Raw genomic sequence first — 22,271 nt, 5'->3', positions numbered from 1 at the left:
TAAAAGTTGGTTTGATATTATAAAAAATATTTTTGATTTTTATAGTGCAATTTTAAATAAGTAAAAATATATATTTTAATTTTAAATTAAAAATATAATTTTAAAAATTAAGATTAAGATTAAAATTAAAATTTAAAAATATTAAATTTAACTATCAAAATTATTTTTAAAATAATAAAAATTAAATAAAAATAAATGTATCACTTATCGCATATATAATACATATACCTTATTATACTATAGATGATATACGATATTTTTTAATCAATTTAATATTAAATTAACTCGTAAGACTAATTTAGAATAACTGTAATATATGGGGCTCGGAATTGGATTTGTATATGGGGCCTTGATTTATTGCTGAAGAAGTGCAGACCTGCGGGTTTTGCCTAACAGGTCCTAACGGGTTTGGTTCGAGCTTGAAGTCTCACATTAAACAATTGAATCCCGAGACGACATCGTTGGCTTAACAATCCGTCAGCATCATTTGATTTAGCACGAGAAGGTTCCCGACCCGAGTAATATCGAATCCCCGCTTTCACTATCTTCAACTTTCAGTTCTCCCAAATCTTAGTTCCGACCCAGTTTTCTCCAATTGTTTTCCCGGCATCCAAACACCGAATTCTTAATCCAAGCGCCCCTCCCCCCCCCCCAAAAAAAGAGAAAAGAATCCAAATCATGCAGCACCAAGTGGTCACGATGAATCACAAATTGTCAGTGAAATAATTATCCAAAATCCAAAAAAACTACTTTGTTTCCATTTCAATTTTCTATGGACAAAGAAACTGAACTTCTCTCGCGCCTAGCCGCAAACCATCTAAACCTAGCTCAATTCGAACCGTTGCGAGCTACGCTTCTAGCTCTACGAACCAAAAACCCCGAACTTGCTCTGGCAATCCTTCAAACGATCGTCGCCAACTCGGGTCGGTTCGAGAACATTGCCTGGTCACCTTCTTGTCCATCGCCAGCTCTTTTAACTTATCTTTCAACTCTCGAACTCTTGCAATTTAATAATGCTACATCTATATGGAGCTTCGATCCCGATACATTGCGGTTACGAGCGGAATTTTTGTTGTTAGTTCAAGTTTTGATTGATAAGGTCTCGGCTAGTCTGAGAAGAGATGTTGATTTGGATAAGATTGAAAAAGAGAAGGAAAGTGAGAGCGAAGGTTTTGAGGAAGAGAAACCTGAGTTGTTGGATAGAAGTGATGATTTGAAAGAGGGAAATGGTGAATTGGGAGATTGTGTTAGGGTTTTAGATAGGTTTCTGGAATTGGGAATGAGGAGGTTGAGACCGGATGTGGTCATGGAAGGTGGTGATGCTGATGGTGACGAGGAGCACAAGGCTGTCTTGGAGAAGGTTTTGATTGAGGAAGAAGAAATGGTTTGTTTGAGGAACGTGACTATGGATTACGCAGATCTTTTCGATGCCTTATGTGAGAATATTCAGAGGCAATTGAAAGGATTGGACGGTGATGATTCGGGGATGGCTATAATGGTACGAAGAGAGGAGAAGGTGATAGTGGATTCATTCGATGAGGAACATAAGGGGGTTCTTAGTTTAATACAAATGAGTGTTCAGTTAGCCCATTTGGATGCTATAAAGGAATATCTGAAGGATGGGGATATTGAAGGAGTGGTTTCTCGCATTCGTTTTCTTCACCTTGGTTATGGAGTCGAGGACGATGTGTATCGGTATGTGCATTTATTGCTAAAATGTATCTGAAATTTACAGTTTAAGTGCAATGTAGTTTCTCTTTCAAGATGCTTAGTAGGACATCTAGCCACTGTTAGATACGAAAGTAGAAAAAATTGATCCAATTGTGGTTGTGGTAGGTATGTGCTTTGTTATACTTCATTTGTTCTGCGAGTGTAGTAAAAAAGTGTAGCGAAGAGAGCTTGAGTAATTTCACTCTTTCTGCTTGGCCTCAACTATATGCATAGGATCAGTGTTGTGCTCTCATTAAAAATGGTTTTAGACTTCACTTTAAATCTTATCAGGCTTGTTTAACCTACAGCTTTTAAGCATGAAATTTAGTTTAGCATCTTGTATAGAGGACAGTTATGCTATTTTAAGATGCCTCACGTGAACTACACAAGAAATTTTCTAATGGTGATTTTTTGTACAAGAGCAGTAGAGAGTTTGATTTAAGCTAAGTACGTGAAAATTGCTTCATAAAAAGGGGTCGAAGCTGAATACCAACTTAACCAACCAAAGGGGTGCTTCCTCTGCTACCATAGATCTTTAACAATTTTTTTGTCATTCTGTTAATGGTTTAAATAATATATTTCAGTAAAGGATATATAAAGTTTTTGTCTATGTAAATAAATAAACTTCAATTTTTTTCTTGGTGTATCTTTCATGAAATCGTGGTTTCAGAAACATTTCTTGTGTAAATTGGATGTAAATCAAGTCAATATATTTAGATTGACTGCTCCTGGATGTACTAGAACCATTCTATATATGCTGAAGATGGTTAGATGCCAGAGAAATATATTATTGTATAATGAAAGTGTACAGTGTGGCCATTTAGATATGAGGTAGAGTTTTATATTCTTTCTTTGATGGAATAAAAGATGTTTATAAGCATGCTTTTGGTCTACTATTGCTATCATTTTCTTAGAATTCTTCAAAAACCTTTTTCCTGGAAGTAAATTTCATGAAGGTTTTATTTGACAAAATTTATCAACAAAATAACCTTGTATGCTTTATCTGCTCAATAGTTTTCTTCCCTAGATCTTTTGATGATTTGAAAGATCTATATTTGTCATTGTCTTTGGCATTGACATAATTTCATTCATTTGTTTCTGTATTTTTATTTACATTTCCTTTGGTATTTCTAATAGCACACTCTTACGAGATCTACTCAAGAGGGTTTTATCAGAAAAGGAAAGATTCGGAGTGTCCCGGCATTCCACAGAGGAAAAGTTGTTACGGATTTATGGAGAAGCTCTGTCATCAAATTGCAGGCATCTTGTCCAAATGATTCAAGTATTACCTTCTTTTTTCTTCTACTGGCTCCCAACATCCATACTGGTGTAATCCTTGTATATTACCTATAGTTCTCTGCAAACCATGTTGGCTTGCTTGATGTCTGTTTTGGAGATGCCATAACCCGGTTATAATATAATAGTTTGGCTAGCTTCATACCATCATTTTTTGTGACAATTTTAATACTAACATCTTTATGAAATAAGTTCCTTGACACACCGTAAAATTGGTAATTGTCATTTCATTTTTGTTTCACGTGTAATAAAATTTATTGACTTTGGAGTTCATTTAAAACCTCGAATTGGTTTTGGTTAGTTTTGAAATGAATTTTTTTATTTTTTATTGGTTCTTGTGATGTTAATGTCTCCTAAATTGAACTTTGACTTTCAAATAGAAGATCTAGCCCTATTAGTTAAATCCTTTACATATTGTCACCTTGTATTTTACCTTGCTTTCTTGCAGGTTATTCACGACGAGTTGCTTGTTGAAGAGATTGAGATGTATAGATCTCTTGATAACAACCAAATTCCTCCACCTCTTGAGCATTTTCATAAGTATTTAGTGGAACTGAAAACTAATGCAGATTTAAATAACAAGCATTGGCCCTTGAGTATGGCAGCAAGTTCTTGCATGAGAGATTTGTTCCATTTTGCTCGCATTTCTGGGTTACATGTACTAGAGTGTGTGATGAATACGGTTTTATCCGCCATAAAAAGGGAGAACATTGAAGAGGCAACTGATGTATGTGTCTTATTTTATGTTTAAGTTAATTCATCAGCCTAAAATGTAGCAGGCATTTTTTATGTGTTACTCTTTTACTTTGTCAATCTTATATGCATTTTTTTAAAAAAAATATGGTTAGGTTCTTGTACTGTTCCCTCGGCTTCGGCCCCTGATAGCTACTATGGGTTGGGATTTGCTGTCTGGTAAACCAATTTTGAGGCGGAACTTAATGCAATTTCTTTGGGTAAGTAAATCTCATGTTTTTCAGCTGGAAGAATATCCTCTCTACGGAAACCGATCAGACGAGGTAATTCATGTTTCTGAACTTTCATGGTGTTATAGTTGAATATTCTATAGATAAAAAATGTAAATTTAATATTTTATACTATTGACAGGTATCTTGTGTGGAACATCTCTGTGAACAATTATGTTATCACCTTGATATTGCCTCTTTTGTTGCTTGTGTCAATTCCGGTCAACCATGGAGTTCAAAATTCTCATTACTATTGTCTGGACATGAAAACATAGTATCTGGAAGTGAAGATGCTAAGTTAGACACATTTGTTGAAAATTTTGTGTTGGAAAGGCTTTCTGTTCAATCTCCCCTTCGGGTAAGACTCCATAACCTCTTTTGAGAACAATTTTATTCATAATACTATGAACAGTAATGTTGCATCTGATTCAGTATAAGTCACTGTACTTTTAAATCATACATGAAAGCACAAAAACCAACTAGATGACTAAGATATATTTTTTAACACAAACAAAGCACCCTTAGAAACATCATGACCATAAATAACAATGACACACTAGACGTGGTTTTACCATCAGATGCAAAATAAATTGCATGTTGTGAGAATCTAAAGTCATTAGAACTATTCAAATCTGAGACATTGCTATAACTTGTTTGCAGCTGTAGTTGTAATTTTTTGTTAATATGTCGTTTTCTTTTTTGGTTGATGGATATTCTGTGGAACTTCCTTGGTCTAGGTTGCATAGTTTTACCTCATTCTTTCTAGGCTTCTGTTTAATAATGACTTGTTACTCATCCCGTTCTTAAAAGAGGAGGAAACCTAACTGTTTGTCAATAATAATCATGATGCTATACATTTTGCTTGTTGCAAGCTGTAAGCAGTTCCTTTTTTCCTTTTAGTGTGGTATTGATCTGTAACTGGATTTCTTTTCTTTAGGTACTGTTTGATGCTGTTCCAAGCATAAAGTTTCAAGATGCTATTGAATTGATTAGCATGCAGCCAGTTGCTTCTACTCTTGAGGGCTGGAAAAGGTATCTTGATTGAGCGGTTTAACCCATTAGTATTGTCACACTTGGATGTATGCAATTCCTAAAGCTTTATTTAATTTTTAAAGTCTGGTTGGCCATCCATGGAATGTTGAACTTTGATGGTAGGTATTCCAGATAATCAACATTTGTTATTGTACTGTAGTGGTGGATGGTGTGGTTGGTTCAGGAAGTTGGTTTTTGTTTGCAAGGTTTTGTCTGTTTTTGCTCTGACCTTTAGATTACAAAAATATTACTTTCTGTCAAATTGTTAGCTGAATATTTGTTTTACATAGTCATCTGGTGTTATTTAATTTAACCTGCCCTTTTAACTTATAACGTTTGGAATGAATGTTATAGAAGCTAACCAGTTTTGGTGTTCCATTGGCACACAAATTATTCTTTGTTTTAGGCTTTATTAGTAAAATTGGCCCCTAAACTATATCCCAATGCCCGAATTGGTCCTTAAGTTTTTTTTCTGCTAGAAGTGGTCTCTAAACTATCAACTGTCCCATTTTACCCAAAAAAAGTGTATGGCATCCAGTAAGAATGTGTCATGTTCTTATTGGTTATATCATTTTGTAGAGTAAACTGGGACAAAATTGATGGTTTAGGGACCACTTCTAACCAAAAAAACTTTACGACCAATCTGAGAATTGGGGCTTTAGTTTAGGGGTTCAATTTACTAAAAAGCCTTTGTTTTACACAGCACAGATGAGACTTAGTTTGGTCTCTGTAGTGGAGCAGTATGCAGCCAATTTTATGGGGTAGTCTTGGTGCCAGTGATGAGATATGATGTGATTGCAAAGCAATTTTCTGATTTTATGTCTTCTATAGTAAGAAGTCAACCACTTACCTGATGATTTTGTTGAATAGATTCTGGAGATGTCTGCATCACTGGATTTTGAAAGGGTTATGACTTTTTATCTTAAAAATGTTGCAATTAATTTCATCTATCTGACTAAAGATAGTGCTGTTTACTGACTGCATATTTTATCGTATGGTTAGTACAATAAATGGATATTGAATTAGCCTGGTTGCCACATATATGCATGCTGTGCTTCAACATATAACAGAGATTATTATTACTGGCTGCTATTTATTCCATTTTTCATGCACACTTTCTTTTCCAAGTATCACTTGTGTAAATGACTTTTTTCTCTTTAGGATGTTGTTTCTTATTTATAGCTCCTTAATTTGGTAGGGTGGAAGATATTGAACTTATGCACATGCGTTATGCTTTGGAATCCACCGTCCTTGCACTAGGAGCAATGGAAAGTAGCATGACTGGTGAGAAAGAGACTCATCAAGTGGCACTATGTCATTTGCAAGACCTAAAGAACCATTTGGCGGGCATAAAAAATATTCCACGCCGGGTACTCTGTTACAGTCTGCAGTTTTTTTTTTGGAAGAATTTTGTTTTCTTATGCTTTTCTTCATTCATGAAAAATTGCAAGTTGTCCTGGAAAAATCTATTGGATTGTGAATTATCTATAAAAATGTTTTTTAAATGGTTATGCATATATTAAAGTCAGACTTCTTTGCTAGTAACTCGGTTATCATTATTTGCATGTAGCAAACATTTAGGTTACTCTTTAAGTTCTTCATACTGTCATTTTTTTCTGACTTATTTTGAATTATCTTACTTTTACATTAGTGCCGGTAGACTTTCCATTTTAGTTTCCTGTTATTTACTTCCTGAATTTACATAATGTTCATTTTGTTCAAATGCAGATACTGATGGTGAATGTGATAATTTCACTTTTACATATGGATGATATCTCTCTCAATTTGACAAATTGTGCCTCACCCGGGAGCCTTTTTAAACAGTCTGTTGAATGTGGTTCCGAACATATTGATTTAACCATATATGAAGTTGGAAACAAAATGGCTATATCTTTCACAGGGTTGCTACTTGATATTGTACGTCATAGTCTTCCATCAAGCACAGCTGAGGAGGAGCATGCATCCACTGATGGTTTAAGCATGTCTGGGAGGCAGGCTTTGGAGTGGAGAATTTCAATGGGTAAACGTTTCATTGAAGATTGGGAATGGCGATTATCAATTTTGCAGCGCCTTCTCCCGTTATCTGAAAGGCCATGGAGTTGGAAGGAGGCATTGACTATATTACGAGCAGCCCCGTCTAAGCTACTTAGTCTGTAAGCTTGATGATAATACATTCTAGTCAAATTTGTTAATTTCAACCAAGAAAAAGCAAAAAGTTGTGCAGGAAATGCATCTCATTAACATAACAGGTCATGTGATATGAACCTGTCAAATATGTTTGTTTATTCCATATGGCAAAGTATCTGTTGGAATTGGTAATCACTATAGTTGGTTGCTGGGGGAATATCTGAATTCCTTTATTTTTCAAGTTAATAATGATATTCAGCATGATGTAGCATGCTGCTAACTTAGGACTTAGTCAAGTTGGTTGCCTGTGTTGCAGCAGTTCCTTTGAATATATGGGGTTGAATATCCTTTATTACTTTCATAATCAACTGAAACATTTTTATGACATCTCCTTTGCACACGTAAAATAAAATGTCTTCGAAGAAAATTATGACAAATAAATTAGAGTAAGAGTTGAGGTAGAAGTGGAAGTAATTCTGCAAAGCATACTTATTATATTTATGATCAATGCTGCTTTTGGATGCAAAAATATTGATTCCCTATAAATATCCATAAATCTTAAAAATGTGCATTGAGGTTCTCTTATTTGTTTATTAATCTCCCCCCCCCCCCGGTCAGTTGTATGCAAAGAGCAAAATATGACATTGGAGAAGAGGCAGTTCATCGGTTTTCATTGTCTGCAGAAGACAGAGCTACCCTTGAATTAGCTGAGTGGGTTGATAACGCATTTGGAAATGTGCATGTAAGTGCCAGATCATTTACCGGCTAATTTCTTTAGATTTATTTTCACATTATACTCTTTATAACTTAGGGTTCTTGTTATGGTACTTGTGAATTGTTCTCCCTGCTTTTCTGAATTTAATCAACTTGTGGAGGGTAATCTTATTTTGAATTTAGTTCGAGTCAGGTGTCATTTCACAATGTTCTATGCATATCTGGCTGTGGGTTTTCTTATGCCAAGTAGGTTTAAACAATGTCTTAACAATGATTGAGAGATGAAGAACTTAATCAAATATTGTTTTGGCATTCTTAGTCTGTGAGAAAAACCTTGTTTGTCCAAGTGGTCATGTGTCCCTTTAGCAGCATGTCTGGAAGGATCTAGGTTCAATCCTTGCCTCTGGAAAATGGCCATGGGGTTTTGTGCTCAATTATATTCTTTAAGCTTCTTTTTCTAATATAGTTGGTTATATTTTTTTCTTGAAGATTGCATCTGAAATGTTCCTAGGTCTTGGGCTAAAAATATGACTTGGGAAGGTAGAGCCTAGTTTTCAAATCTTATTAAACTTTCTTACCTATAGGTCATCAAATAAAATGTTGCATGTGCGTATTTCCTAGCAACATGATTGTTTCCCCTCTGGTTGGCCGTGATATGAAGATGATCATATGGGATCTTGTTTCTGTTGTAGATATTGTGCTTTCTTTTGTAGATGTCACTTCTTATCACACTATCGTATTTTAATGAGAACTTTTAAATGATCAATCTAGCCATCTTGATCCCAGCAGTTTTCCATATTTTGAGTGGTGATTTTGACTTTACAAAAATTACTTTGTTTGGTGGTGCCTCCTCTGAGGTCATCTGCTTTAATTTAAATTGAAAAGAGACACAGGTCATTTGCTAATACAACTTAATGGTTCTTGTGGCTCATGCACTTGGGTCTTATCACCCCTGTTATAAACTTCCTAGCTCATATATGTGCTTTATGCAGGTAGAAAATGCAGTGTCTCGGGCAGCTAATGGGAGTTCTCCGGTACAGGATTTGGATTTTTCATTGTTGTGCTCTCAATTGGGTCCTTTGGCTACCGTAAGTGCTTACTTACATTGTTAATTCTTTCTTCCCTTTTCATATCTCTAGTTTGGAAAATATTAAACCTTTCATATGTCCTGCAGATTTTTCTGTGCATTGATGTTGCTGCAACGTCAGCTAGGTCTGCCAGTATGTCTCTACTGCTTCTGGATCAGGCAATTTTCATTTTACCTATGAACTTAAAACTTTGAGTTTTTAATAGTCAAGTGTTATCTTTTTCATTAACATTGGTGGTTTAGCATTATTGCTGTAATTTAGTTGGCCGTATTGATTACAATTTTATTTTTTCAGAATTATATGAGAACTTGTGGAACTACCTTTCCTCTTCTAGTTCTTTTTGCAATTTCTTACAGCGTTGACTGATGATTACAACTCTAGCCCTAGCTTCCAACATGATCCCAAATAGTAGTATGTGGAAGGGCCATTGTTAAGGCTAAAACAAACCAAGTTAAACCAATGTGGGATTTAGAAAGATCATTTAACATGTTCTTGTATTAAATATGGCTTGATAAGTGATATTTCAGTGTGAAACAAAATAGTATTCTATTTTCGTCATTATTCATGATCTTATTATGTTCTCTTAGGGGAAGAAATCTTGTAGACTTTAACTTCCCTTTCTACTTCTAATCTAACAAGATTCTAATCTTAAGAGATTCTAGTGTATTAGTTGATGCGTTTTGTGGTTATGTTATTGACTCTATTCATGTTCAGGCTCAAGTTATGTTATCTGAGATATATCCAGGAGGTTCACCAAAGGTGGGTTCCACTTACTGGGATCAGATCCATGAAGTTGGAGCTATTTCTGTATTACGACGTGTCCTGAAACGTCTGCATGAGTTATTGGAACAGGCAAGTGTTTGAATTTCTTGGATGCTCATTTTGCCTGCATTTTCCTCTTTGCTTCCTTTCCTGTGTCCTCTTTTCTAGTTGATATAGGAAACAAATTATTTGCTTTTCAAAAATTGCATTCTGTATTTCCTTCAAAAGTTGTCTGGATGGTGCTTTATATATTTCACTGGAGAATTTCAAGTATAGTTTATATGGTGTGCTTTTCTTAGGAGATGATTGTAGGATTTCTGATTGTTCTGTGTGACCTTCCAGGATAGTCCTCCAGTTCTTCATGCCATTCTGACAGGGGAGATCTCCATTTCAGCAGCTAAGGACTCTCATCGACTGGGACAAAAAGAACGTGCCCTTGCACTTCTACATCAGATGATTGAAGATGCTCATATGGGCAAGCGGCAGTTTCTTAGTGGTACTTGTTCTTTTTTAGGTTCTTCAGGGAAAAGGGATCCTAAACTATTTTATTTGCAGTGCCTGTTGTTATTTTGATTTTTGCTGCAGTAAATATGTTCTATTGCTTCTCATGTGTCCTTGTGCTGTGAAACCTTAGGTAAGCTTCACAATCTAGCCAGAGCTATTACTGATGAAGAAATGGAAGTCAATTTTGCTAAAGAGGAAGGACCAGGAAGTGATCGCAAAGTACAATCCATTCTTGACAAGGATGGTGTTCTTGGGCTTGGGCTAAAAGCTGTCAATCAGACATCAGTAACTTCCACGACTGGAGATAACAGTGTGCAGTCGGTTGGTTATGATATGATGGATGCTGGGAAGAGGCTTTTTGGTCCTTTAAGTGCAAAGCCCACAACCTATTTGTCACAATTTATTCTCCATATTGCTGCAATAGGTGACATAGTGGATGGAACAGATACAACTCATGACTTTAACTTTTTCTCACTTGTATATGAATGGCCTAAAGATGTAAGGAATTTTCTTACCTTCCTTCCTATATCATTTTACTGAAGCTGAGGTTCTTGCTATGCGTTTCAATGGTTTCTTTTTTACTTGCTATATATTCACTGTTTACTATTTTGCTTTTCAGCTTTTAACTCGTTTGGTCTTTGACCGAGGCAGCACAGATGCAGCTGGAAAAGTAGCAGAGATAATGTCTGCTGACTTTGTTCATGAAGTGATTTCAGCATGTGTACCCCCGGTTTATCCTCCACGGTCTGGTAATGGTTGGGCATGTATTCCTGTCATCCCCACATGCCCTCGTAGTTGTTCAGAAAATAAAGTACTTTCTCCTTCTGCTAAAGACGCTAAGCCTAGCTGTTACAGTCGTTCCTCTGCAACGCCCGGGATCCCCCTTTACCCTCTACAATTGGATATTGTGAAACATTTGGTTAAAATATCTCCTGTCAGGGTTGTATTGGCTTGTGTTTTTGGAAGCAGTATGTTACACAGCGGCAGTGACTCTTCTATATCTAGCTCCTTGGATGATGATTTATTGCAGGCACCTGATGCTGATCGGTTGTTTTATGAGTTTGCTCTTGATCAATCTGAAAGGTGCCCAGCATGCCTTGCAGAATGTTAATGCGCATCTATCTCATTTGCTTCACAATTTTGTTTAATTTCCATTTTTCTGAAACAGGTTCCCTACTTTGAATAGATGGATACAAATGCAGACTAATCTTCATAGAGTTTCAGAATTTGCCGTGACAGCTATGCGAAGAGATGATGATGGCAAGGTTAAACCTGAAACAAGAACTGTTATTAAAAGACTGCGAGAATCTGACAGTGACACTGAGTCAGAAGTTGATGAAACTGTCAATAATTCTAACGTCACAACATCCTTGGACCTAAATGTTAAAGATAACACTTCTCCAGACCCATGGCATGACTCCTTAAAACCTGAAACAGCTGAAGATAGTACAGTTTTTCTTTCTTTTGGTTTAGAGAATGAAGATCCATATGAGAAAGCTGTGGAACGGTACTATCCCTTTGTCTATGTATTTGTTGCAAATTGTGACAGTTAATATGTTACTTTCCAGCTCCATATGATTGTTAACATTTACAAGTATCACCGTATGAGGTTTCAGTTTTTGCACTAGCACCCTTATTTGAGGAGCAAAGATTTGAGCTACTGGTAGTTAAAAATAGTATTTGACACTCGTGATTAGTGTGTCATACTACTTATCATTTTGTTCCCTCTCTTAGGTTGATTGATGAAGGAAAGTTAATGGATGCTCTTGCACTCTCTGATCGCTTTCTGCGTAATGGAGCTTCAGACCGGTTGCTTCAACTACTAATTGAACGAGGAGAAGGAAGCCATTCAGCCTCTGGGCAACCTCAGGGTTATGGGGGGCATGGCACCTGGAGCAATAGTTGGCAGTATTGCCTGCGGTTGAAGGACAAGCAACTGGCAGCTGGACTTGCCCTCAAGTATGTAAAAGCTCCAATCTTTTTTTCTCTGCTGCAATGATGGCTGCTTAATGTAATCTATTAAGAGATGATTTTGCAGTATGAGGGTACAAAAAGGGCTAGAAAGAATGTTTTGTTTCTAATCCATTATAGTTGTTATCTTCATAATATATGATACCTAAGATCTCTAAACTTGGACATTTTGCTTCCTTGCATGGTAGGTTTGTCACTTTATGGTATTGGGTACATACTTTTGTATCAAATTCATCATATGTGGGCACACTTTCTTTTGCTTTTTCCCCCTGTTTTAAGTTGTTTCATGTCAGAATTTCAAAATATGAAAATCACTATTCCTCTTTTAAAGTGGCTAAGGTATTGTTTGTTGGCCTTGAGGAGGCAAAATACACTAGTCAATTGGTGTTGTAATAAGGTGGCTGTTCTAGGTTGTTTGGCTACTACGACATATCTCCCCTCTTGACGTACAGCATGGAACAAAACCCAGCGGTTTGCTTTCTACAAGATTGCCTGAATAAGAGCAGTTGAAAAAGTATCTTATGGGCCCTACAATGAAGGGGATTGAGTATAGTAATCCGTGTCTTGTAGCATTATTTATCTGAAGCCTGTTTTAGCAACTGCCAATACTTGCACTTCATGGAAGATTTATAATGTGCCTGGACTCGTGGGCTCTCAAATCTCAATTTCTTTCCCAGGTACATGCACAGATGGGAACTTGATGCTGCTTTGGATGTTCTGACCATGTGCAGCTGCCACCTGCCTCAAAATGATCCAGTTAGGAATGAGGTTCTGGATTTGATAGTAAATGCTTTGTTTTTCCCTGGATGCTTGAACTTGTGTTCTTATTTCCTCTTGATATGATTTCTTTGCTTTTTTGTAATAACTTATTGGAAAATGATACGTTCTTTGGATCATGCAGGTCCTGCAAAGGAGACAAGCTTTGCAGCGGTACAGCCATATATTAAGTGTAGATCATCACCATGGAAGCTGGCAAGAGGTTGTATTCTTTTCAGTGCCTGAACTAAGTGAGAAAGTACTCTAGTCTCTAACTAACCATCTTATGCTTCTTTCATTTTCCTGAAAATTTCAGGTTGAAGCTGAGTGTAAGGAAGATCCTGAAGGCTTAGCGCTAAGATTAGCTGAGAAAGGAGCTGTTTCTGCTGCTTTAGAAGTTGCTGAAAGTGCTGGATTATCAGCAGAACTGCGGAGAGAACTTCAGGGCCGACAGCTTGTGAAGCTTCTCACAGCGGATCCTTTGAATGGTGGAGGACCAGCAGAAGCTTCCCGTTTTTTATCATCACTAGGTGACTCTGATGATGCTCTACCAGTCGCTATGGGTGCAATGCAACTATTACCCAACCTACGGTCAAAACAACTTCTTGTAATTAATTGTTTTCATCAGCCTCCTTTTTGGGATTTGACTGTCCTGTACGTAAAGCTTATTGAGTTTGAAAACAATCTGTAAATGATTCATTTCTGTCCATTTGTAAAGGTTCACTTCTTCTTGAAGCGAAGAGATGGGAGTCTGTCAGATGTTGAGGTTTCTCGACTTAACTCGTGGGCTTTAGGCCTTCGTGTTCTAGCTGCCTTACCACTGCCTTGGCAGCAACGATGTTCTTCCTTGCATGAGCACCCACATTTAATATTGGAGGTTCTACTGATGAGGAAACAACTGCAATCTGCCTCACAGGTATTACACTTAAAGAACACTTTAGATGCATTTTATGGCTTTTAATTTCAAATTAAATTCTGTAGTTTCTAAATGATACTATTTGTGATCTCATGGGAGGTTGACTACTGGTTCCTGGTTCCTCATCTTGAAACTTGAGAGCAAAGATTATGGCACCTTTTGATTCTTCTTTCACTTTTTTTTTTTCTCCTTTGAACTTGTTTTTTGCTTATATTTCCCATTTATATGAATCCTGAATCTTATCTTTGATATTATGTCTGACAGATCCTTAAAGAGTTTCCTTCTTTGAGAAACAACAGTGTTATCATATCATATGCTGCTAAAGCTGTTGCTGTTAGTATTAGCTCTCCAATTCGGGAGCCTCGGATATCTGTTTCTGGAACACGGCCAAAACCAAAACAAAATCAGGTGTACCTGCAAGGTCATCCTTCACTAGTAGTTTAAGCAACTTGCAAAAGGAGGCTCGTAGAGCTTTTCCTGGGCTCCACGTAATACTGGAGACAAGACTGCCCCAAAGATGTTTATCGGAAAAGAAAGAATTCTGGTCTGCCACCTTCTGAAAGAGTTACTTGGAGGCAATGGCTGGGATTCAAGAGGATCGGGTATCAGCGTATGCGGATGGGCAAGAGCGGTTTCCTTCTGTCTCAATTGCTGAGGAATGGATGCTAACAGGTGATGCTGGTAAAGATGAAGCTGTTCGAGCATCTCACAGATACGAAACTTCCCCTGACATTATTCTCTTCAAGGTTTGGTAATTGAACAGGCAAATAGTTCTAATTAATGCGGTTGAACTGTGTATAGGCATTGTCTATTCGTTGCTAGCTCAAAAATTATGGTACAGATCCTTGTAGAATGTCAGTTTTCTGGGAATGTTTATGCTATCGCACTGTGGGATCAGTTGGGTTGGATCTCTGGGGTTGAGTATTTCTGTAACAAATTTCTATGCATATCTGTCTAGAGCAGAACTCATGTCAGGCTTTCTTTAATCAACTATGCTAGTATCATGTGTGATTTATAGCGCTTTTTTTTTTTTCTGATCATTGGACCTTTTGATCTGCTGATTCTTCTTTTTGCTTGTTTCTAGGCGTTGCTTTCCTTATGTTCTGATGAGTTTGTGTCTGCGAAGAGTGCCCTAGACTTATGTGTTAATCAGATGAAAAATGTTTTGGGCTCCAAGCAGTTGCCTGAGAATGCATCAATGGAAACAATTGGTCGAGCATATCATGCTACTGAGACATTTGTCCAGGTATTTGGCTATTCCAATCCCCTTCAACTGCCAATAGCTAGAAGTAGTTATATAACTGATTGTGGGTTTATTGTTCTTTAAATGCCACCTCCACCAAATCAATGATGTATGTTCTTTTTCATTGTCTTCTTTTTTTTTTTTTTTTTTAACTTGCATAATGGAAGAGTTAATTATCCAAGGTAGTTATCAATCTTTCTTATTTTGCATGTGCAGGGACTAATATATGCTAAATCGCTGTTGAGGAAACTCACTGGTGGCAACGATTTGTCCAGTAATTCTGAAAGAAGCAAGGATGCTGATGATGCATACTCTGATGCTGGTAGCTCAAGTGTGGGTAGCCAGACGGATGAGTTATCTGAAGTTTTGTCACAAGCAGATGTTTGGCTGGGACGTGCTGAGCTTCTTCAAAGCCTTCTGGGATCTGGCATAGCTGCTTCTCTTGATGATATTGCTGACAAGGACTCATCTGGCCGTCTCCGTGACAGGTTGATTGTTGATGAACAGTATAGCATGGCTGTGTATACTTGCAAGAAATGCAAGGTAACTATTTTGTGCAGATATTGCAGTAATTGATTCTAATATTTTCCTCAAATCTACTCTATTTGGATGTCTTGGAGTTATGAATTCTTTGATCTCGCAGATTGATGTTTTTCCTGTATGGAATGCATGGGGACATGCTTTGATTCGGATGGAGCATTATGCGCAAGCGCGTGTGAAGTTTAAGTATGTCAAGCATTATGTAGTATGCTAGGAGATTGTTAATTCTACGCTGGGTTCTTGCAATGCTGAATTTCTTCTTATTCTTTCGCTAATTTTATGGCTCAGGCAAGCTCTTCAACTTTACAAGGGTGATCCTGCACCTGTCATTCTAGAGATCATTAATACAATTGAAGGAGGACCACCTGTGGACGTGTCAGCTGTTCGTTCCATGTAAGATGACGTGCAACTTGAGTCACTATAGATTAGCAAGAAGCTGATTGTTCTGGTCCAAATCTTTAACATGAAGCAGGGTTCAATTATTGAATGATGGACCCTGCATCTATTTTTCTGAGGCCTCTACTTCCATACCTCTATCATAGTTACATTTCAGCTATTGATAACTTGATCAGTGAAAAGAAAAAGTGAGATGAAACATTTGGTTGTTTGTGGTAATGGAATTGCCTGATGCAATTTATGCTGCAGGTATGAACATTTGGCCAAAAGTGCACCAACAATCTTGGATGATTCTCTTTCTGCCGATTCATATCTCAATGTTCTGTACATGCCATCTACCTTCCCTCGTTCAGAGAGATCAAGGCGGTCTCTAGAATCTTCAAATAGTAATTCTCCATATGGCCCTGACTCTGAAGATGGACCACGTAGTAACTTGGACAGTGCTCGTTATACTGAGTGTGTTAGCTATTTGCAAGAAGTAAGTTGAAATTAATTCTTTTCACATGCTTGGTTATGTGTTGGTGTTAAATTTGTTGCATTTTAACTACCATCTATGATTAAGCTTTCTTGTCATTTATGTTTCTCTTTCCATAAATGTCACAGATACCTACCTACATATGCATTGTTTTAGTCAGTTTCCATCCCAGTGATAAGATCTTTGATTTGATTGTCCTTTTTTTGTTATTGTAGTATGCTCGTCAGGATTTGCTTGGATTTATGTTTAAGCATGGTCACTTCAATGATGCATGCTTGTTATTCTTTCCTCCTAATGGTGTTCCTACACCTGCTCAACCTTCAACAATGGGAGTAGTAACTTCATCATCGTCCCCTCAAAGATCAGACCCCTTGACAACTGATTATGGAACCATTGATGATTTGTGTGACTTGTGCGTTGGGTATGGTGCTATGTCAGTTCTGGAGGAAGTGATTTCACAAAGAATTTCAGTTGCGAAACAGCAGAATGCATTGATAAATCAATATACAGCTGCTGCTCTTGGCCGTATTTGCACTTATTGTGAAACTCATAAGCACTTTAATTATCTATACAAATTTCAGGTAACTGATATGGAATGTTAACAAGTTCTGTACATGTTGCTAAACAGCTGCATTTACTTTTTTTTTTTTCTGAACTTATTTGATGGCTTAGGTAATCAAGAAGGATCATGTTGCAGCCGGACTCTGTTGTATCCAGTTATTTATGAATTCTTTGTCTCAAGAGGAAGCTATCAGACATTTGGAACATGCTAAGGTAACTGTGCATTACAAACTCCTCTTTTTTCATTATTTCACTGAAATGCCTATTATATGTAAGAGAATCCACGAAAAACCAACACTAATGTAGATTGATGTTCGAAAAAGTACAATCCTGAGAAAGTTGCATGGTATTATAGATTGTTTTTTCTAAAAGTGTAATTATCCAAAAGAAGAAGAAGAAGAAGAAAAAAGGTGTTTCAAAAATTACAATTCAGAAAAACTTACTTAGTATTGTAGATTGATTTTTCAAACAGTATAATTATCCAAAAAAAAGAAAAAAGAAAGATGCTCCAAAAAGTAAAAGTATTAACCGTTGAGATATCTCAGGTATTAGTAAGGCTAGTTGGGCATACAAAATCACATGAAACTGAATGGTGGTAAATGCTCCTGTTACTCATGCTTTCTTTTGTTACAGATGCATTTTGATGAGGGGTTATCAGCACGATACAAAGGTGGAGAATCTACCAAGCTGATCACAAAGGGCGTTAGAGGAAGAAGTGCCTCTGAGAAACTTACAGAAGAAGGACTTGTCAAGTTTTCTGCTAGAGTGGCAATCCAGGTAATAATAGCTACAGAAAAGATATTCTGCTTGTAATGAATGGATTTAGAAAAGATATTCTGCTTGTAATTGAATTCTTTTCCTTTTTGAAAGTCTAAATACACATATCACTACCTTCTATTATGCTGAAACCCCACCTTTGCCTACACCAAAAAATTGAAATAGAAAATATGAAACCCTTTGTGAAATAAAATTTCGGCAGCTAAGGAACCTAGAAATTTCTTTTTTTTTTTTCAGATATTGAATTTGTATGAACAAGTCCATGGCAATACTCAGTATACTGTTATGTTTTAGTTGCCATCTTAGTAGCTTGCCAGCATTTGATTAAACTGGATATCAGTTACTGTATTTCACAAAGAATAAATTCAAGCTCCAATTGCTTTCATTTAATGTCAGTTTAATTGGTAAGTCTCATGTTTAGTTTATATTTGTCGGGCTTTGCAGGTGGAAGTTGTGAAAACCTTTAATGACGCAGATGGACCACAGTGGAGACATTCACTTTTTGGGAATCCAAATGATCAAGAAACCTTTAGGTTATTCTCATCTTTAATTATGTTTAGGCATGAGAGTAGCCAAAATTTTTTTCTGATGTTTCAACTTGTTGGAATATTTGGTTAACAACTAGGCAACCATGATTGGCTCCTTAGTTAATTATTATTTATCAGAAATGAGAAAATGCAGCTAGTTTAAATATATTTCAATCACTGGTGTATATTACTTGAAGTTTTTTGTCTAAGGCATTTTAATTCAAACAATAATGCATAAAGTGAAAAGGCCTTTTAAGCTTTATTATTATTTGGGGAAAAATTCAATTCAGTGGTTAGTAATTATGTCTTTGTCAAATAATTGCCAGCAGTGGTGGAACATTAGTTGTATCGTGTTATGCTGAAGTTAATCAAGGCTAATGAAATTTGCTTACTTGTTAGTATCCATCTCATAAGGTGGTTAACTATATTAATTACATTCATTAAGCATCCATATGAGGATGCTATACCATGCATAGAATTACTCTACACTTTAGAATGTATCACCTTCTTTGTGCGGATCCATTGTTAGTGGAATGCACATTGCTGTCGATGTTGACTGGTTTGTGATGCTTGCTGCATTTCAGGAGGAGGTGTGAGATTGCAGAAACTCTTGTCGAGAGGAACTTTGATTTGGCATTCCAAGTTATTTATGAATTTAATCTTCCAGGTGGCTGCACATTTTTTCCTTTTTGTCAATTTCTTAAAGTTATCTAAGTTAATGCAGTTCTGCTTTTAACATTTGGCGTATTTTCCATGCAGCTGTTGACATATATGCTGCTGTTGCTGCATCGCTTGCTGAAAGGAAAAAGGGCAGCCAGTTGACGGAATTTTTCAGAAACATTAAAGGAACAATTGATGATGATGATTGGGACCAGGTAGTGCACTTTCTTTTGATGTGGTCTAGTGAACACAATAGTACTTACCAGAGGGCCAACACTTTTTGAATTTATGTTCTGATAGTTCCAGAGGTCCTTTAGTTGAAAATACAATATTAGACTTTTTAAAGTTGTATGCTATGGAAGGAACCACAGTAATTAAGAAATTAGTGTTTGGATTCTGTTGGCAATATTGACAAATTAAAAGCACTAAAAGGCATTCAGTTGAACTTTTGAGCTATAAATTCTGTCTATTACCCATTAGCTTGTGCTGATGCTCTAAATCGAAACTTTTATGAAAAACGGGTCCCACTAGCATCTTCTTGGTATACAAGTTACTTAGAATATTAGTTCCTACTGAATATACTTTATGCAGATCAAAATATTAAACAAACTTGCCAAAGGCTGGTGCATGCTCTGGTTATTTGTATTGTTTAGTCGTCAAAAGGCAGAGGTGCCATAAGCATGGTTGCATGTTAGCTTCTTCATTTGAGTTCAGCCAATAAGTTCTTGTTGTCTAGCTGAATCTGAAAGGCGATCCAATCCATTAAATGAAGCAAGTTTATTCAAATTGAGCTCAATGGTGACCTTTTAGTGTATTTGGTAGTTTCTTGATAAAATGAAATAAGCAATTATGTGAAACGACCAGAATATAGGTTCCCCCCCGCCCCCCAAAAAAAATGTTTCTTTTGTTTCATGAATGAGTGATCCTGTGACTTCTGGAATTTGTAGGTATTGGGGGCTGCTATTAATGTGTATGCTAACAAACACAAGGAACGCCCAGACCGTCTCATTGACATGCTGACTAGTAGTCACAGGTAATCTTTTTTTGGATATTTCAAGTTTTTGTTGTTGTCACTTTGCATTTTTTTCTAGGTACAGCAGATCATACACAGTATGTATTCATTTAAGGCTATTGTATTGGATCCTCAAATAGGTGGACTAGTCTGCTAGGTAATATTCTAACTAGAAAAAGGTTTCTAAAAGGCAACTGTTCGAAGGACTTGTGCCTGGCAATCCAACCTTCACCCACTGAGCTAGTCAATGTTCTATTTATGAAATAGATTCATGCATGCTATTTATCTCCAACCTGTCCTTTTTCTTCCTTGCCTACAAAATAATAAAGCTGGTTTGGCTCATTAATTTAAGTGAATCAGTTGAATATTGTGATGGTCACCTGATAGTAGACTCCTCCAGATGTACTGTTATGTTTTAATTGCAACTGAAAAAGCGATAGGTTTTGCAGTTAGTTGTCACTAGTTCATTACGACAAAACCCAAGTTAGTTGATAGATGGTTAATACTTACAGGAGATGCCTCACTTCTAATATTCTTTGCTGTTATATCCATAATCTTTTTCTTACAGCAATTACCGAGAAATAGAAAACTTTGAACTGGGAATTAGCCATTTAATGGGAAAAGGGTTCATCTTTTGTTACTTTTTAGTGGAGATTTAGAATATTTATAGTTTTTAATTTCTGCTAAAAGATGTCATATAGTTGGAGGTAAGCAGCCTCCTTGGTTTCATTACTTATATTTGTATTAGTTGCTAAAAACTGCATCGGATAACTTTTGTGTGCTTTTCAATTCCTAACTCCTCTTTGCAGGAAAGTGCTGGCATGTGTGGTTTGTGGTCGCCTAAAAAGTGCTTTCCAAATTGCATCTCGAAGTGGAAGCGTGGCCGATGTTCAATATGTTGCACATCAGGTTGTCCTCCTTTTCTCTAGTGTCACAATTTATGAGTTAGTCTTTCATGAAGGTCCTCTGAAGTTAAAAACTGTAAATGTGTGACATTCTTCAACCGATTTTCGAGTGGTATCTTATGCCCATTAACTCTAATCTGATATAATCATTCAGAGCTGACGAGAAAGTGCCGATGTTGTTTTAATACCTTTCAGGCTTTACATGCCAATGCTCTTCCCGTGCTTGATATGTGTAAACAATGGCTGTCTCAGTACATGTAACATGTATTTCTGCTACTTCATATTCACGTGTTTGCTAAGTCCACTATTACAAGAACCCGATTTCACAACTCTGGAAGCGGATGCGATTGGCTGATTCAGATTCTGGCAACCATTTTCTTATAAATAATATGAATATATTTTTTTGTATATATATTCTCCAATTCATTGGGCAAAATCAAATACATGTATTGATTTCTTTGAACTTTAAAGTTTTGATGGCTTCTCGGGCTTATGGTCATTGATGAGTTCTGTTCAGAGGGGGTGTGTGTATGCGCGCAACTGGGTTTTAATTTTATGTACTAAATAATTTTGTAAATTATTATGACATGAAACCACCCATCCAATAAAGATAATAGGATAGCATGCAGTAGCTTCATAATTTTTAGTATGTGGAGCTATTTGCATGGTTTTATCCATACCATATTATAGAAGCTCTCAATTTTCAATCACCTTTTAAAGCAGAGGAATTTGTTGTGGAGGAGCTTAATTCTGTCTTTTGCTATGTAAAGAATGAGAAAGAAATAGGGAACATATGGGGAAAAATGAGAAATATGTCTACTGTTGTTCAATTATATTTAAACTATTAAAAATTTATATTTTTTACATGCAAATGTTTAAACCATTAAAAGATTTTATCTTTTTCGTTCTGTTCATATTAATGCATTCGATTTTTTTTTTAAATATGTGAAATTTTGGTTTTGTATATATATTGATAAAATTAAAGGGATATGATTACGTAAATAAAACCGTGGTTGTCGGCAGATTAAAAGCAGTCGGTAAGTCTCGCAGTTTAATCGGTATTATATAACTGGAAAAGAAATGTATGAGTAAATAATCAATAAAAAGAATTTAGAATTTTTTAAATGTTTCATTTTCATCGTTATAGGTTTAAAAGGGGGTGTTTTATTTCATTCATCTAATTTTAGAATTTTTAATTTATTTTTCAAAAAAAAAATACCAATTACATCATAACTATTTTTGGTGTCATAACTATTTTTGGTGTTCTTATTCAATCTAGCTACACAATTCAATTTCATTATTAATGTTTTAGAAATTTTAATTTATTTAAAAATATA

At 36.2% G+C, this 22,271-nt stretch overlaps 1 protein-coding gene across 1 annotated transcript; it reads left to right on the top strand.

The window, feature by feature from the left end:
• Window positions 1-490: 490 nt before the first annotated feature.
• LOC107958901 (uncharacterized) lies at window positions 491-21,611 on the top strand. The gene is given in 40 exon segments (XM_016894809.2): window positions 491-1,695; window positions 2,848-2,992; window positions 3,455-3,733; window positions 3,855-4,022; window positions 4,111-4,326; window positions 4,906-5,000; window positions 6,199-6,370; window positions 6,729-7,153; window positions 7,746-7,869; window positions 8,834-8,929; window positions 9,016-9,087; window positions 9,644-9,781; window positions 10,034-10,187; window positions 10,326-10,693; window positions 10,815-11,278; window positions 11,364-11,702; window positions 11,930-12,154; window positions 12,844-12,934; window positions 13,068-13,145; window positions 13,239-13,529; window positions 13,641-13,838; window positions 14,103-14,223; window positions 14,226-14,306; window positions 14,309-14,347; window positions 14,350-14,409; window positions 14,412-14,584; window positions 14,923-15,084; window positions 15,298-15,624; window positions 15,725-15,807; window positions 15,910-16,014; window positions 16,267-16,495; window positions 16,708-17,073; window positions 17,165-17,266; window positions 17,687-17,830; window positions 18,275-18,363; window positions 18,942-19,024; window positions 19,117-19,232; window positions 19,965-20,050; window positions 20,839-20,938; window positions 21,130-21,611. Coding segments are annotated over 40 exon segments (7,593 nt in total). The 5' UTR covers window positions 491-772; the 3' UTR covers window positions 21,196-21,611.
• The last annotated feature ends 660 nt before the right edge of the window (window positions 21,612-22,271 follow it).

Source organism: Gossypium hirsutum, chromosome A05 (genome assembly GCF_007990345.1).
Source record: "Gossypium hirsutum isolate 1008001.06 chromosome A05, Gossypium_hirsutum_v2.1, whole genome shotgun sequence".
NCBI lineage: Eukaryota > Viridiplantae > Streptophyta > Magnoliopsida > Malvales > Malvaceae > Gossypium > Gossypium hirsutum.
Note: the sequence above shows the minus strand (reverse complement) of the source record. Positions and strands in the feature narration are given on the sequence as shown.